Source organism: Mytilus galloprovincialis, chromosome 3 (genome assembly GCF_965363235.1).
Source record: "Mytilus galloprovincialis chromosome 3, xbMytGall1.hap1.1, whole genome shotgun sequence".
NCBI lineage: Eukaryota > Metazoa > Mollusca > Bivalvia > Mytilida > Mytilidae > Mytilus > Mytilus galloprovincialis.
Window position 1 is genome coordinate 52798135 of NC_134840.1, and position 17517 is coordinate 52815651.

A 17517-nucleotide genomic window follows, 5' to 3' on the forward strand; every position below is an offset into this window, starting at 1 on the left:
GTTTCATGTTTACTTCTTGCTATCTTGTCTGATTTTTACAAATATTCATTTAGTTCAATAAAATATCAGATTTGTCGTTATTAACACAGAATACTGTAAAGTGCCCCTAACTTCTTAAACTGTTCCTTGTCCAAACAAAAAGTAAATGGCAAAGACAGGTCAGTACTTACCGATTTTATTGTCATTACAACCGCTTACAATAAGATTTAATGGACTGCGTTGTAGTTCTCTTCGTGTTGGATTTATAACAATTTCATGGTCAACATATCCTATTCGTACAGCACCTACTGGTCCATTAAATGGTATATCTGACAGAGCCAAGGCTGCAGAGGCTGATCAAAAAATAAAATAATATATATATGATTTATAACAATTTCATAAGAACATATCCTATTTTTACAGCACCTACTGGTCCATTAAATGGTATATCCCACAGAGCCAAGGCTGCAGAGGCTGATCAAATAATAAATTAATATATATTTACAATTTATAACAATTTGGGTCAACATATTCAATACAAACAGCAAGTTTAAAATATTATACAGCATATCACCTGTATTTTTAAAAAGTGTGTAAAAACCATCAATTTTTTTTTGATTGAAACTAATTTTGTTATCATTAAATGTTACTCTGACAGAAAGTTGTGGCTGGTATCAATGGTCATCTCAATAAAACAAGTTATGTCTTAGTATTATAGCAACTGGCATTATAACACTTTCAGATCTTTTTTTTTAAATATTTTTAGAAACAAGAGGCTGTCACAACGACAGCAAACCGGATTTGATTGCCGCCCGCCCGCCGTACATCCCCAAATCAATAACCGACATTTTTGTCACAAAAATCCGGTTAATAAAGGGACAACACATCATTTAGAAATACTTCAGGCAGTCACAATTGTTTTTTTTTGTTATTTAAAATGATCTGGTAACCTGATAAAATAATTGTTTTTAAGTCGTTTCCAAGAAAAATTTTCCATACGAAATAAAAGTTTTGTGAAACTACGAAAAACAAGAATGTGTCCATAGTACATGGATGCCACACTCACACTATCACTTTCTATGTTCAGTGGATCATAAAAATTAGGGTAAAATTTTTATTTTGCATTTAAATTAAAAGAGCATGTGTACTAAGTTTCAAATTGATTGGAATTCAACTTCATCAAAAACTTCCTTGACCAAAAACTTTAGTCCTGAAGCGGGACAGATTGACGGATGAAGGTATGGACACAGACCAGAAAACATAATGCCTGTCTACTATAGTAGGTGGGGCATAAAAAAAAAAAATCACATAAAAATTTAAATCACATCACATACCTGCATTAATACTAAGTACTTCAGGATCATGATCCCCATCTACTGCCATTAAGTTACATATTATCTGGGTTTCATAATTAAAACCAGCAGGAAATAATGGTCTCAGAGATCTATCTGAAAAATAAAAACAGACCCAAAAATGTTTCCTTATAAATTATCATTCTGAAAAGTATAATTTTGTAATGTTTTAATTTGTTCTTTCCATCATGTGACTACAAAAATTTAGATTTAAAGAATACATTATAATTATGCATAATAGTCTCACTTAACAAATTATCCCCTATTGGTTCTCATGTTTTTATAACATAGATTTGTTCCAATTTGACTTAAGGATGTACTTAGGTGAGGTTTTGGAATAAGTGTCAAATGTTGGACTCCTTGGTGTTTTTGAATACAATACAATGTAAAATATTTACCCCATAACACCATTTAACTTTTAATATAAGACTTAATACTAAGCTCATAAAAGGTCATTTGACAAAATTTAAGCAGATTCTTGATTTTCTTTCTTTTGATTTGAGACCCAAATAATACCAATGCAAATATAAGGTAAAAGTCAGAGTCAGCCTTTTCCCATCCATATTTTATAAATCAAATATCTTGAAAAGGAGCTCCATGACCTATCAATATTTTAAGGTTTTTTTTTACTTATACTCTACCAGCTTAAAGTGTCAATTTTGAATTCTTGATTTATTTAATTTTTACCTTCAATCACCTAAGTACATCTTTAAGAACAGAGTATTTGTCAACATTAAAATATGCATATAAAGAAAATATAGTTAAGTGTATAAATAATAATGTATACCTATTAGTCTACTTGTTAAAATTTCTTTATCTGAAGCACCTAGTTCACGTCTAAGAAAGTTTGTTGGTATTCTACCAGCTGAAGCAGCCTTTTGTCTGTAATCTACCTAAGAATACATCACACAAATAAACAATATGACATTAACAACATATTGTATTGTATTGTAATAACTAGAACTGAAATTTCATCAAAATCTGAAAAGTTAACAATTTAATAAAGACATCATTTACAATTTGCATCTTTTAGTTTTTGGATTTTTGATAATATAATAGTATGTTGGTTGTTTGGAATAAAATATATGCATAAACATCAACTGTAATGATTAAAATGATTTCAGAATACTTATTTATAATATATTTTTTTTGTAAATGTTTTCTGTTTTGGGGATAAGATAATTTTATAGGAACCACATCTTCCACATTTGCTAATTTTTAAGTATATTCAAATAAGGAAATGATGTATGATTTCTAATGTGATAATTATCCACCAAAGATCAAAGAACAACAACTACATATAATTCCAGCCTTCAACAATGAACATGAAATTGAGCAGATACTAAAAATGTAGTTCCTCATTAAAAAACTCTGCAAACTAAAGATACAGAAATCAAATGCAGGTTTAATTTCAAACTTGTTTGCTGAACTAAAATGTATATGATCAAAGTTACCACATGTTTTAAATTTACATGTATTATTCAATGCAATGAAAATTATAAATACATCAGTTCATACATTCTTATTCAACAGAGTAATAAACATACCGTCAATGGTAGAAAAGAGGCTGGCGATGATTTAGTTTTACAGACTGCAGTAACCAATACTGAAGTATCACCTTGCTGAAAATAAATAAAAATAAAATCAAATTCTGTTTTTGCAAATGTTCTCAAGTATTTTGAAAAATGCAAAATGGTATTTGTTATAACACTGGCACTGCCATTTTACATCATATGTTAAGAATATCAATAGCAATGATTGAAGAACCTATGGGTGGGCTACAATTTTTAGTTACCGGTATATGAAAACTTAATTTTTGTAACTCTATTTTAAATTATTCTCCATAAAAAATATAACACAGTTAAGTAAAATCTAGAAACTTTGGGAAATAAATTACCCTGACAACCATCTGTGCAGTTTTTACCAGACATGTTTCATACATCATAAGAATATACATATTTATCATGTTATATCAACTGTATATTCCATTTTTTTAAAGATATGTTGTTCCTTGAGTTTTTAACAAAAGGGTCTTATAATCTTTAGAGATAGTACATTGAGCTTGCTCCTTCTTTTTTAAAATTTGATTTTTATAATGCATATACATATCTTATAGATTTCTTACAACCTTGCTTGTCTTTGGGTGGCAATCTTATGCGTGTTGGTGCTGTATCATTGATCCTTGGCCAGATCAAACTATAGACATGAACATCGGAATTTGCTAAGGCAGTAATAAAGTATGCCGCATTTAGAAGCAAAAGCAAAAATTGATTGTCTCAAAACTCAGAGTGATGTATCTTGGTAAGATGACATATCTTCCTGTGGATGGTAACCTTGGTAACAGAAACTAGCACATTAACAATCCCATTCAGCATACTGGGCTAGATAGAACAAAGCAGAGTTCATAACTCTTATACTATATATATATATAGTTAGTAGTACTGTTTATCAAGAAATTATGACCTAGAAAATTTGATTTGCCACTGGACATAATAATGAAACATCATCATCAACATCTCTTGTTTTTTACTGAACAACAAATTAGGTATGACAACACCATTTTTATATATTTTTAACGATTCAAAAATAATGTCAGTAGCTTTACACAAACTATTTTTTTCAAATTCGATATTTGGAGCTGTATTTAAGATCTTTCATAGCTATGTAAGGGCACAACAGATAGATTAACGATTCAAAAATAATGTCAGTAGTTTTTCACAACACCATTTTTGTTTTTAAATTCTATATGGAAAGTTGTGTTTTATACCTTTCTAAGCTAAATATGGACACATGAGTATAGGCATTTGTACTTAAACGGTCAAATTACATACCTTAGCAACAGCTGATCCATCGGCAAACCTAGCAAATTGACCAGTACTGATTTCTATTGGTCTAAAAAAAATTGAAATGAATCTACTGCTGTCTTATAATAATACTTTAACAATGAAGGCATATAAAAGCATATAACAAATATTTGTTGTTGTTGTAAAGGCCAAGATAAGAACTTTGATAATACTTCTTTCAAATTAAGTTTAAAGTTTTATCTGCTAGGGTTTCATTTGGTGGTCACCTAATTTGTAACTAACAAAATAAAATTGAACTTTTAAATAGGCCCCTTCACTATTAGTTTGGCCATATTGAATAGGGGGCAGATTTTTTAGAAAGAGGTGGAAATGGTATGAAAGTATTGATAATCCAATGCATGTTTCCCATGCATTGGATTATCTCTGTTTTAATGATGTTTTACAGTATTGTTCATACCATTTTTACCTCCTTTAATATGAATATCTACCCCCTATCCAATATGGTCGATCTAACTGTGAAGGGCCTATTGAATTGCCCATTTCAGAATCTTAAGAACCATGGGTACAAATGTATAATTCATTGTTCGTACCCCAAAATGAAAATAATGTCATGTCATTAGTTGAATTTCCATTATTTACGACATTTTTAACCAATCATGACGTTTTGATGTACACTTTTGAAAATATTACCCAGGATGCATTAGATTCTGAAATGGCGAACAATTTGGCAAGTGGGTGATATTCAGACGCCTGAATAAAAAATGCATGTACATGTTGTTTGATTATTTCCATTACTGCTTGCAACATACGTTTCACCTATTATTGGGACTGTAGTCCCCATTTACGGTAGAAAATTAAAAAAAAAAATAATTTAAAAATTTGGGGAAAATTTCTCAAATTTTCATTCTACTATTAAATGAACTCAAAATCGTTAACTTTATTTCAGACTTTTTTAAATCCACGCATCTGCGCAGAAATCTACTTCCTTTTTCTGGTCTTGTTTGCATGAGACTTTGAATAAAATATATATTTGTCAGTCTAGTAAAAATTAATATCACAAAAATACTGAACTCCAAGGAAAATTCAATCAGAAAGTAGTAAAATATATAGGAAGGAACTCAATACCAATTCATTTTAAATCATTGTTTGATATGAAAAAAAACATTAATACCTGATGACAGTGTTTCCTTGTTTACCCTTAATATGATGTCATAACTTGAATAACTGGTATGACGTCACAACTAAAATCCCTAACAACAGAACCAAAATTGGAAACGTTACGGCATTTCTGTTTCTTTTTTTAACATGTTCATGTGATGTTTGAATTAAAAAAATAATTCATACAGACCCTGTCCCCTTTCACACGTAATGCCTGCCTCATATTAAAATATTATATAAAATTAAATGGAAAGTATGATTATTTTGATTTATTTTAGGGGTTGTCCCTTATTTGAGAGTTTGTTCTTTTTTTTATTTAGCATTATGCAAGACGTTGCAATCTAATTAGTTATTTACCTATTTCCTACATCAAATTTTACATTACGAACTGATTCTTCATTTCCCCATGAACTTTTCTGCACCTCATGACACAACTGTCCTATGCGTTTTAAATGTTTTTGCATTAAAAATAGATGATTCTTTACAGTCCATGTTTGTTTCAAGGGCGCAGCCATCTTTTATTCGTAGTTGATTGGATAAGTCTAGAGGAAATCCGGATTAATCTACTTATTCCCGGCTCAGATTGTTACTGTTCCTCCTTTTCAAATTTTACAGGCACCAGATTAATTGGCGCAATCTTTGAAGTTGACGTTGTGTGGTTGTGTCAGAGGTATATATAATCGTATTTTGAGTTACAGTAATCCATCCAAATAAATCATGCAAAAAAATGTTTTATAGATATTACGGGAACTACCATTTTTGGAGTCCCACCGATAAGAACCATGTCAAACTTTTGCAGTTTTGTGAATGAATTAAACAGTTAAAAAAAATAATTTGATAAACCAATTGAATTTCCTGTTCAAACATTTGGAAGGCAACTCAATTTTAAACGATTTGTATGAATTACTTTCTGTTTCATATCTGTGCATCAAAATTAAAATAGCCTTGCCAGACGTCACAATTATTTGGACCAGGCGCGTAGCTTCGTTTTTTTGTGGAGAAAAGAAGAAACTATAGATTTATTCGCTGTTTTAAGTGTCAACATCTTGGTCATTCTTCTAATCAATGTAAATCTGACAGCTGTTGTAACAACTGTGGCTCTGAAAGTTGCAAGGAACAGTACTGTACTAAACCATCCCAATGTTGTAACTGGAGGGTCTCACAAATCATCATCATCAAAATGTCCAGAATTCATTAGAATTGTCAATCAAAGAAAATTTAGAAACACCATTTAAGCAGAAACATACCATAATATATTTAATCACCATGAGACTTATTTATCAATGCACAATCATTTAAAACTGCAGTGGAATTAAAAGATATTGTAAAAAATTATGATATAGATATTTTATGCATCAATGAAACATTTGAATCAAAACAAAATCCATTGAAATTTGAAAACTGGCAAATTTTTAGTTCACCACGACCAGATAAATCAAGAGGAGGATCGGCAATATGCATCAAGCCAAATTTGGAATTTGTGGCAGAAAGAAGACAACAATATGAAAAATATGATTTCGAAATGGTCTGTCTGGAAATAAAAGACCAACAAAATAAGAAGATAAACTTATGGGTGCCATATATTACCCCAGAAAATACAGAACATATGAAGAAATTATGTTTAGAAATTAATACACAGAAGCTGGAAAATTTGGTAATTCTAGGAGATCTCAATGCAGAATCATTTGAATGGAACAACAAAACAGAAAACAAACATGGAGAACTTTTGGAACAATGTATGACAAAAACAAGTTTAATTTGTGTAAATGATGGACAAGCAACACGTAGAAATTGTGACAGTATTATAGACCTAGCCCTAATATCACAGAACATTTATAATATTGTGGAAGAGTGTACAACACTAACACATGAAAAGGTTACATCAGACCACATTTGTATAATGTTAGATTTGAATATGGGAAGTAAAAAGGGAAATTCAATGACAAGCAATAAGGATGAAGAAAATTGGAATATAAGGAAATGCAATTGGGAAGAGTGGAAGGAAACCACAGAAGAATATTTCAAAGATATGCTTTTGAAAGATGATGACTCTTTGGAAGTATGGTATGAATGTTTTGAAAGTTGTATGACAGCATGTATGGAACAGGTAATACCGAAATATAAATATCATCAAAATAGACCAAAAGTTAAACATCCTGTATGGTGGAATGAAGATGTAAAGTTAGCAAAAAAAGAGTTAAACAAGACACAGAGACATTTTAAAGAAAGAAGTATCCCTCAAAATTTTAATAAAATAATAGATGCGGAAAAGAACTTAGAAGTAATCAAAGATAAAGCCCAAAATGAATGGTCAACATCACTATGTGATGTGATAGGATCAGGAAAAACACCAAAGGAAAGATGGGGAGCTTTCAAAAAATTAACCAAGAAAACCTCAGACAACAAGGTACTTCCTTTCATAAAATATGATGGCAATGTAATTTTCGATGAGAAAGAAAAGTCAAAGGAATTGGAAAAAGTATTTTTTGGAGGAAAACACCTAGACCCAAGAAAATTTGACAACAAGTTTTATGAGGAAACAACTAAAGAATACATCAACATAACATTAGATAGTGACAACCAAGAAATGGATGATGACAAATATAACCAAAGTATTACCATGGATGAATTGGAGGGATCCATCTTCAGACTGAAGAAAGAAACTGCACCAGGACCAGATGGATTTTTTCCAGAGCTGTTTATTAATGCTGGAAAAGAATTTTTAGACAAATTATTAGAAATTATGAACAGATCATGGGAAGAAGGAATACTTCCACAAAATTGGAAAATGGCAAATGTAAAATTTTTGAAGAAAGCACACAAACTTAGTTACAATAACCCTTCAGCATACCGGCCAATTAGTTTAACCAGTGTAGTATCCAAACTGATGGAAAGAATAGTTCTATACAGAATAGAAGAATATGTGGAAACCAACAACATCATTGATAATGAACAGGAAGGATTTAGACAATACAGATCAACAGTCAATGCTTTATTGTCACTCATCCAATCAATATATGGGGGATTCAACAAGAAAATGATTACGCTTGCTTTGTTCATTGACTTTGAAAAAGCCTATGACAGTATATGGCGAGAAGGATTATTAGTAAAACTTTATCAATATGGAATCAAAGGAAAAATCTGGAAATGGGTTCATTCTTTTTTAAATAACCGTGAAGCAGTAATCAACATCAACAACACAAAAGGAGAACTATTTAAAACACATACAGGATTACCACAAGGTTCAGTCTTCTCCCCTATTTTGTTCAACATCTTTATAGCAGATATTTTTCAAACCGTTCTGGCACAGAAATGTAAATTTGCAGATGATGCAACCATATGGCACACAGGTGAGGACATCAATATTCTACAACAAGATCTTCAAACAGATATTGACAAGGTGAATGAATGGAGCAACAAATGGAGGATGAAATTGAGTGTAGAAAAAACAGAATATTGTATTTTCAGTAAAAGTATACAAAATACTACATCCGTTCTACTTAAGCTTGGTAATGGAACTTTAAAACACAACAACAATCCTAAAATTCTTAGAGTTACACTTGACCAAAAACTGACTTTCAATACTCATATAGATAATGTACTGAAAACAGCAAAAAGATCATTAGGAATAATTAGAGAAATTAAGGGTATAGCTAATATTCCAACAAAAAGACTAATAGAAATTTACCAAAGTCTTGTTTGTTCAACCATCACATATGCAAGCTGTGTTTGGCAGATTGGAAATTCAACAAACCTACACAAGTTGGATGAGGTTCAAAGACATGGCCTTGCCTTATGCCTTAATATGGCTTCAACTTCCAGCCTTGAAGTTCTTCAGATAATTGGTGGAGTCTTACCTTTAGAACTGAGAAGAGAAGAAATAGCAATTAGAGAATTGGCAAAAATGACCTCATCTTTTACAACAGTCCCAATTAAGAAAAAGCTAGAAAACTGGAAAACAGAATCTAATCCGGAAACTTACATCTCTCCAATTGGAAAAATGATACTACAGGCAGATGATATGAAGAAGGAAACATCAATTGAAGTAAATAATATTGAACAGCAATATGAATGTCGTGGCATGTGTGCAATTAGAAGGGCACCGGAGTACTGGACCACATTAACAAGAACCAGTGAACAAGCCATTGAAGGACAAAGACTTATAAAACAACAATTAGAAGAACTTCCTCCAAATACAACAGTGGCATTCACAGATGGCTCATGCATGGGAAATCCTGGGCCTTGTGGTGCAGGAGCCATTATATACAATAATGAAGAGGAGGAAACAATACAGTACCCTGTATCAAACAGAGGATCAATACTACTAGCAGAGCTAGTAGCCATTAAACTTGTGCTGGAAAAAATAGACAATTATAATTACCGCAATGTTAAACAACTTAACATATACTCTGACAGCCAATCCGCCATAGGCATTATAACCTTAAATTGGAAATCAGAAAACTATCACAAAACCATACAAGAAATCAAAAACAGGAAAATAAAATTGGAACAAAAGGGTTTTAGTATCAACATCATTTGGACACCGGGGCACTCTGATATAGAGGGAAATGAACAGGCTGACAGTCTGGCAAAAGCAGCGGCAAAAGAGGCAGATAATAGGGAGGAAATGTCTTCAATCACGACAAAACAAGACATCAAACAAGCGGCGAGAACATCAGTCATTAAAAAATGGAAGACACAATGGGAATCTAGTGAGGTTGGGAGAAGATTTTTTAATCATCACCCAGATGCATCAAAAAGAATCAAACTCGACTTCCCATCAAAAAAACACTTCAATATACTAAACAGTCTCAGATCAGGATACTCCAAACTAAAGGGGTATCAACATTTCATTAACAGACATGTAGAAGACAACAAATGTACTTGCGGAGAAATAGAATCTGTAGAACATTTTTTATTATCTTGTGACAATTACAGTTTGGATAGAGAAAAACTCCGCCAGTCAATATATTTCAAAACAGGAACACTTAATCTAGATCTAGAAGAATTACTTAACACAGAAGCCAGTGCAGACATACAATATGCATTTTCCGAGTTTATAGACGATACTAGAAGATTTGATCATTTGTTTTTATAAATCAGTATCAACAGCGCCTACCTAAATTAAAGTGAAAGTACAAAGAGAAAATACAAACGGGATTAATGTATTCAAACGCGCAAGTGACCAAAGTACATATGAGAAAATCAGTGTCAAGATGACGCATACTAAAGACTAAAGACTAAAGACTTCGTTTACGTCAAAACGCCCGGGCGTACACTTGAATTTTGGTTAAAAAAAAATATTTTAATCTAAATAAATTAAAAAGAACAGGTTAAAAGCACATTAGCCTTCTAAATCTTTCTTCAGACAGTAGCTTTTAATTGCAAATAAAAGTGACAACATTTATTTTTCAATCAAATGGTACCGGGCGTGTTATCACATAAGCAACACGACGGGTGCCGCATGTGGAGAAGGATCTGCTTACCCTTACAGAGCACCTGAGATCACCCCTAGTTTTTTGGTGGGGTTCGTGTTGTTTATTCTTTAGTTTTCTATGTTGTGTCGTGTGTGCTGTTGTTTGTTTGTCTTTTTCATTTTTAGCCATGACGTTGTCAGTTTGTTTTAGATTTATGAGTTTGACTGTCCCTTTGGTATCTTTTGTCCCTCTTTTATATTTTTGTTCATTTTTTTTTGTCAAAGAAGTTAATATTCCAGATCAAGAATTTTTTTTTAAGAAAATGTTTGATTTTTTTAAAACCTGTAATAAACCAAAAAATAAATTCTCTTTTCGCAGGAAGTAATCCCAGGCAAAATTACCATGACCCATTCGAGGTTTTCTTTTGTTAATATGAAATATTATCATAAAATGATTTCATAAACAATCGTACAACTAATACTAATATATGTATAGGTCTTGTCAAAACATCGTGATTAGGCCATGTTGCCATGTTTGTTTTCTTTGGTCACGTTGATGAAGTGGTCATTTATTAGCATCAGTTTGTTCAATGCCGGTTGTAACTGATTACCATAACTGAAAATTCAATCTGTAACATATCAATTAACTTTTGACCCAAATCGCTTGTTGTCCAGTTGCAAGTATTTCATGACTTCACTTTTTTCAACACTTCTGATATTTTTAAAGCTCTCTAAATCACTGACTGCGTAGTTATCAGGTTTTAATCCCAACTAGTATTTATCCCGAGTAACAGTAAAAATTTAGGTACAATCCCAAATTCCAGGTATGCCTAATAATATGACCTATCTTCAGTATTTACTGATGTCGTTCAAATAATGCATGACATATTTGTCACTGGACATTATGTCTCTTGTTCGTGTGTATTTAGTGATGCCGGAAACCTTAAATTTAGGATAAATACCTTTTGGAATTTGCCGTTTTAAATGAAAGTAACGGAAATTTAAAACTAGCCGAACGAACACTACCACTTTACCAAGGTTATTCTGCCGGATTAAAAAATATATTTCTATTTTTAATGAAATAGTAAAATAAGTATACGTTAATAAAAAAAAAAGTAATACCTAAATAACCAACGTATTTATAATATGGACAAGAATGATAATTCCAGTAAAAGAAAAAAAAAGCTAAATATGACCACGTTTGGGGAATTGGACACGTTTGGGCGTTTGTATAAATTACACGCTTTGGCGCCCTTTTAGACATGTTTTGCAGTTCAGTGACGTGGACACGTTAGGGGGGAAGGACACGTTTCTGAGTATTACAAATACTGTAGATTCATTTATTTTCGTGGGTATCAATTTTCGTGGATAGAGAAAAAAAGACGTTTCGTGGTATACGTAAATTCGTGGATCGCTGATTACAACAACAAAAAATTAGATACGTAATTCGTGGATTTCTTTTTGATTTAGGAGATCATATAACCTCCTTGTTTTGATCAATAATAAAACAAAACAAAAAAGAAGGAATTCATTGAAAAAGCTCGCTTGGTCATTCTAGGTTAAAGTGTTCATTGATAACTTCGATTACAATAATGGACAGGGACAACTAATTATTTGTTTGTTTTACAATTTATAAATTCTTGTCTGAATTCTATAAGGCATTCAAAACTTTATGATTGAAAGCTCATTTCCCTAATCACGATATAATAAACAGTGATATAAGTATAAGGTGTGAAAATAAATGTTCCTGTCATAAACAATATTACCTACGGGCAATATCCCCGTACTTAATCCTATTGATTTTTAATCACTGGTAAACCAAACTATGACACGGTAATTAACAACTTGCAGTTATTTTCCATGAACAGTTTTAATCAATTTTAAAAAGTAAATTATCACTTAAATTAGATATATTTATTATAGATTTAATCAAAATACTTGTATCTTCTTTCAATAAAAAACACGTGTTATGTTACAATGTTTATCGCTAGTCAACACTATACTAGAACTGCATAACAAAACCGTAAATAAACATCCGACTCAATACACATTTCTCGGGATTATTCTTCGTTGAATTCTTAAATTCGTGGTTCGCTGTTACCCACGAAAATTGGTATACCACGAATAAAAATGAATCCACAGTATATTAAAGAACATGTGAAAAAAGAAATTTCTTAAATACAAAAAGACACACTCCGATAAATATTTGACATAATTCTTTTTGATTTATACTTAAATGAATACCGGCATGTCGTGTCGTTGTAACTTTCCAACAGTGGCCGCCATTTTGAAAATAATGCTAACGAATGCCAACGAATGCCAAAATATGAACTTTCCAATCAAATTTCGAAGCAAAAAGTTTGATACCTAAACTGATATGGTTTTCGATTTCATTTATATGAATATGTTGTCGATCTTTTTAGGGGTTGGGAGGATATAAATAACAATAAATAAGTTTAAAAAATTGATAAAACAAAAAGGTCCCATTGTAATTTTATTGAGTTTTAACGAAGAAGTCTACGGAGGCTGTGTGGTCATCTCACCTCAGTTTTCAAACTTATTTCGAAGCACGAAATCATATATCTGAACTGATACTTAAAACATTTTTAATTGTAAAACGCGTGGTTGGGAGGTAAAATACACAATATAACAAAAAAGTTATGACCGTTTAATAAATGTACCCTGTTCACTTTCACTGAAAACCAATCGACCATTAATGATATACAACATAAGTGTAAAAGTCACGTGATGACCGATATAGTTGGATATGATCCATTGAAGGGACAACTAAAAGTGTCTGATAAATGATAAAGAAAGAAAAGTCAAATACATGATAAAATGGCTGGAACATGCTCTACTTAAACCGCATGCTAACTAAAACCCGCATTAAGTAATAAGGGGAGGCAAGTCTATTACAAGGCATTTTCACTTATGTACAATGAGAGTTACCTCGCATTGTACAAAATTGATGCAGGACAAGATGGCCATACTGCCATGACGTCCATAGAATGTATGGCTTGTCAATGCTTGTTATCTAAACTATGATTATCCTAAATAAAAAAAAAGACAACTCTGAATGTCTACATGTAAAATGCATCTGACTATCAATAAGCCAAACTACAACTCAACTCAGGCAAATAATAAAAGGAGAGATTTGACTATATAATTGATTTATTGAGTGTCTCCTAAGTAAAAGAAAACTAGGACTGTTTCTGAAGAGAGGTTTTACCAATAATAAGTTAGATAGGAAAGTCAACTCAGAATAAGTTTATTGGGAGATCTTTGATGCCTGTTTTCATGGTTTTGAAGAATACATTGATTTCCTGCAAACTTCAAAAAATCAATAGGAACCTAAGAATTGGTAGATATTACCAGAGAACTCTATTTTATATGATGTATATATACTGCTTTTATTGATAATAAAGACTATAACTTTGACATGCATGTGTATATATATGTCATTTTTACTCAATAAATGTACATGTATAGAGCTATCTACCTTTTGCATAATTACTTCTTCCATATTGTTATACTAGGACCTTGCATATAAGACACAACAATCAAATTCCTCAACTAAAATTGTACTTTTATTGTGTGAAAATTATGTATCTTTCAAAATTAGTCTTAATTATCTCACAATGCAGTAATAATACTACATGTATATGTTCCAGACCGTATGAGTATTTGGACCGTATGCGTACGGTCCGGACCGTATACGTATACTCGTACAGTCGGACCGTATGAGTATACGCGTACGGTCCAGCTGACCATACATGTTTTGGGATCATATGGGTTAAATTCAAACAAATATTTATCAAAATCCTTATTATTAGTTATACAAATTGTTATTATTACAATAAGATGGATAAAGTGAATAAGCGAACAATTGAAATTGAATATTTGTTTGATTTTATATCCGTGAATCCTTTTGTGTTACTCTGGCCCAAGGTGACACTTGCTTCCACAAGGAACGTCATATTTTTTTTACATTTTCATGCATGTTCCTTTGCATATGCATTTTTTTGTAAAGTTCCTAAATATTCTTCAACAATTGTCCTCCCACATTATGTTTACTTCCAAGAATTTCAATGAGCATACTTGGCTGAAATTAATGAATTACTGACATGCTTAATACAGGAGATTAACAGATTAAATAAGCGTGATTTTTTTTAAATTTAGAATATTAAGTTTTTATTTCAATTACTATAATTGAAATTTTTATATTAATTTGAGATAGAAGTTATTTTGATACTTGTTATATATACATTTGTATGTAATAAACCTGACCAACTTCTTAATATTAGTCAGACCGTACGCGTACGGTCCGACCGTATGCGTATTTTGAAAAAGTAGGATACGGTCCAGACCGTACGTGTACAGTCCAAATACTCATACGGTCTGGAACATATATACAATTAAGTTTGATGAAAAATGTAAGATATAACTTTATTTATAATCATTTGAATAGTCCAAATTCACTTTTAATAAATTGTCTAGGTTGTAAATCACTTTGTTTACAGTAACTTTTACAAAGACGGCCTGACGGCCTGAGCTGTCTTTATAGATTGTCTGTGTTTCTAAGTTATCTTCAAGCTGAGTTGTCCCATATTCACACCAGTAATCACAAACTGATTAAAAACCTGAAAGCTGCTTAATATTACCTGAAAAATCTTTATTTTTACAATTTTTTTGTACTTGCAGATCATTAATAATGCCGTGGGACTTGATAGCCACAGATTTTAATGGCGAGGAAACCATTAATTTTGGACCAAGACAAGAATCTGGCATTGCATTGTATCAAGTTGAAACCTTAGCTACAATATCATCTAGTGATAAGGTACAATGAAACACTTTTATAAAATTTTGTATCCATGATGTGTAACATTGTAGTTTCAAAGTCTAAAAGAATTATGTTAATCTTGAGGATATGTATACCTGACCAATATTAATAATATACATGTACCCCAATCAGACATTTAAAATTTGAACTGCTGATCAAAACAAGTTCAGATGATGTTATTAATTTTCCCCTTGAACATATTGAATTTGAAAGATAACAAATAGGATTCCATCAGCGTTGATTAATACCCAGTAATGATAATACATATATAAAAGAATAAGCTTTGTTTCTTTATGCATAAAATGCATTTCTGATTACCTGTATCAGGTATGCCCAAGACAAAAAGTAAGTAACCTAAAACATAAAATGTTCTTTGTGGTCACAGGATCAATAGAAATGATGTACCACATTGATTGTTCTTGACTATAGTTGTAAATGTATATTAATGTTTCAGGATAAGTTGCATCAGCAGTGTGAAGGAAGTATTTCCATATCAACATGGTGAACCCAACATTTTTGTGAGGATTTCACAAACATACCTGTCGAACCCCAACTTATTCGATATTATAAATTGTGACACACATGATCAAGCACAATAATTATCAGTGATTTTTGGGGATGAATTGGTATCACATTTATAAGTTGATACCTTATACTAAGAGATATCTTGGTAAATTGGTATATCAATATATTTTCTAATTGTTGTTTCAGGACCAGTTGATACCTTGTACTAAGAGATATCTTGGTAAATTGGTATATCAATATATTTTCTAATTGTTGTTTCAGGACCAGTTGATACCTTATACTAAGAGATATCTTGGTAAATTGGTATATCAATATATTTTCTAATTGTTGTTTCGGGACCAGTTGATACCTTGTACTAAGAGATATCTTGGTAAATTGGTATATCAATATATTTTCTAATTGTTGTTTCAGGACCAGTTGATACCTTGTACTAAGAGATATCTTGGTAAATTGGTATATCAATATATTTTCTAATTGTTGTTTCAGGACCAGTTGATACCTTGTACTAAGAGATATCTTGGTAAATTGGTATATCAATATATTTTCTAATTGTTGTTTCAGGACCAGTTGATACCTTGTACTAAGAGATATCTTGGTAAATTGGTATATCAATATATTTTCTAATTGTTGTTTCAGGACCAGTTGATACCTTGTACTAAATTCACTGTTTCTTGGTAAATTGGTATCACAATACATCTTCTATTTGTTGTTATAGGACCAGTTGATACCTTGTACCACAGTAACTGTTCTTGGTGAATTGGCATGTATAGCTGTTCAAGAACATCTAGCTTTGTTTAAAGACTGTCAGCGGATTGCATCAATTGGATTGGGTTGGTAATTTAACCCAAAAAAATCAAAAGAATTTGTATTCCTATTCAAATCAAATTGATTTCTTTATCTTGTCATTTTGAATAATGGCAAAATGATAATCATGTTTCATACATTGTTATTTATATTTTTACAGAGATGCATTAGGATGATACTGTGGTTTAATTATTATTGTAAATTGTTATTCAGTTTTATATATGACAGCCTTGGCAGTTAAATGTTAGCTTGCTACCATAGAGTGCAAAAGGTCATAGGTTTGGTCACAGGTCAAGTTAACCCATAAAGTTGTTAGTCTCACTTTACTACATATATTTTATGTGTTTCATGTTTGATGGTATGTCAAAATATCTACAAGAATAAATCAATGGTGAAGTTCTTGAGAACAGAGTGATTGTATTAAAAAATAATCTTGAAGTCAACAAAAAGAAAGAACTAAATAAATAGCATAACTTACAAAATTTCATTTTGGTTTTGCTGCATAACTTAATAACTATTCTGAAATTTGACACTTATTTGTATGCATTTTCCCCTTCAATTGCAAAAATTATTCCCATGTTTTGGTCTGTTATGTCCAAATCCCAATAATAAATGCACACACTAATTTTTGAATTGATA

General features: G+C 31.4%; 3 protein-coding genes across 4 annotated transcripts in view; 2 read left to right on the top strand and 1 right to left on the bottom strand.

Annotated features, from left to right (window-relative positions):
- LOC143068284 (polyribonucleotide nucleotidyltransferase 1, mitochondrial-like) overlaps positions 1 to 5834 on the bottom strand; it is a 32252-nt gene extending 26418 nt beyond the window's left edge. For both annotated transcript variants that reach the window (XM_076242203.1, XM_076242204.1), the window contains exons 1-6: positions 5651 to 5834; positions 4163 to 4223; positions 2879 to 2953; positions 2119 to 2224; positions 1314 to 1427; positions 171 to 332 (exon numbers count right to left, since the gene is read on the bottom strand). In XM_076242203.1, the coding sequence (XP_076098318.1) occupies positions 171 to 332; positions 1314 to 1427; positions 2119 to 2224; positions 2879 to 2953; positions 4163 to 4223; positions 5651 to 5808 (676 nt within the window). In that variant the 5' untranslated portion in view covers positions 5809 to 5834. The remainder of the gene's footprint in view (positions 1 to 170; positions 333 to 1313; positions 1428 to 2118; positions 2225 to 2878; positions 2954 to 4162; positions 4224 to 5650) is intronic.
- Positions 5835 to 6815: 981 nt separating this feature from the next.
- Positions 6816 to 10240, top strand: LOC143066732 (uncharacterized). The gene is made up of 3 exons (XM_076239543.1): positions 6816 to 8090; positions 9132 to 9593; positions 10232 to 10240. The coding sequence occupies exons 1-3, from the start codon at positions 6816 to 6818 to the stop codon at positions 10238 to 10240; spliced, it is 1746 nt and encodes a 581-aa protein (XP_076095658.1).
- A 5174-nt stretch (positions 10241 to 15414) lies between these two features.
- LOC143066733 (kinetochore-associated protein 1-like) overlaps positions 15415 to 17517 on the top strand; it is a 68769-nt gene continuing 66666 nt past the window's right edge. The window contains exons 1-2 of the mRNA XM_076239544.1: positions 15415 to 15546; positions 16790 to 16904. Coding sequence (XP_076095659.1) covers positions 15421 to 15546; positions 16790 to 16904 — 241 coding nt within the window. The 5' untranslated portion in view covers positions 15415 to 15420. The remainder of the gene's footprint in view (positions 15547 to 16789; positions 16905 to 17517) is intronic.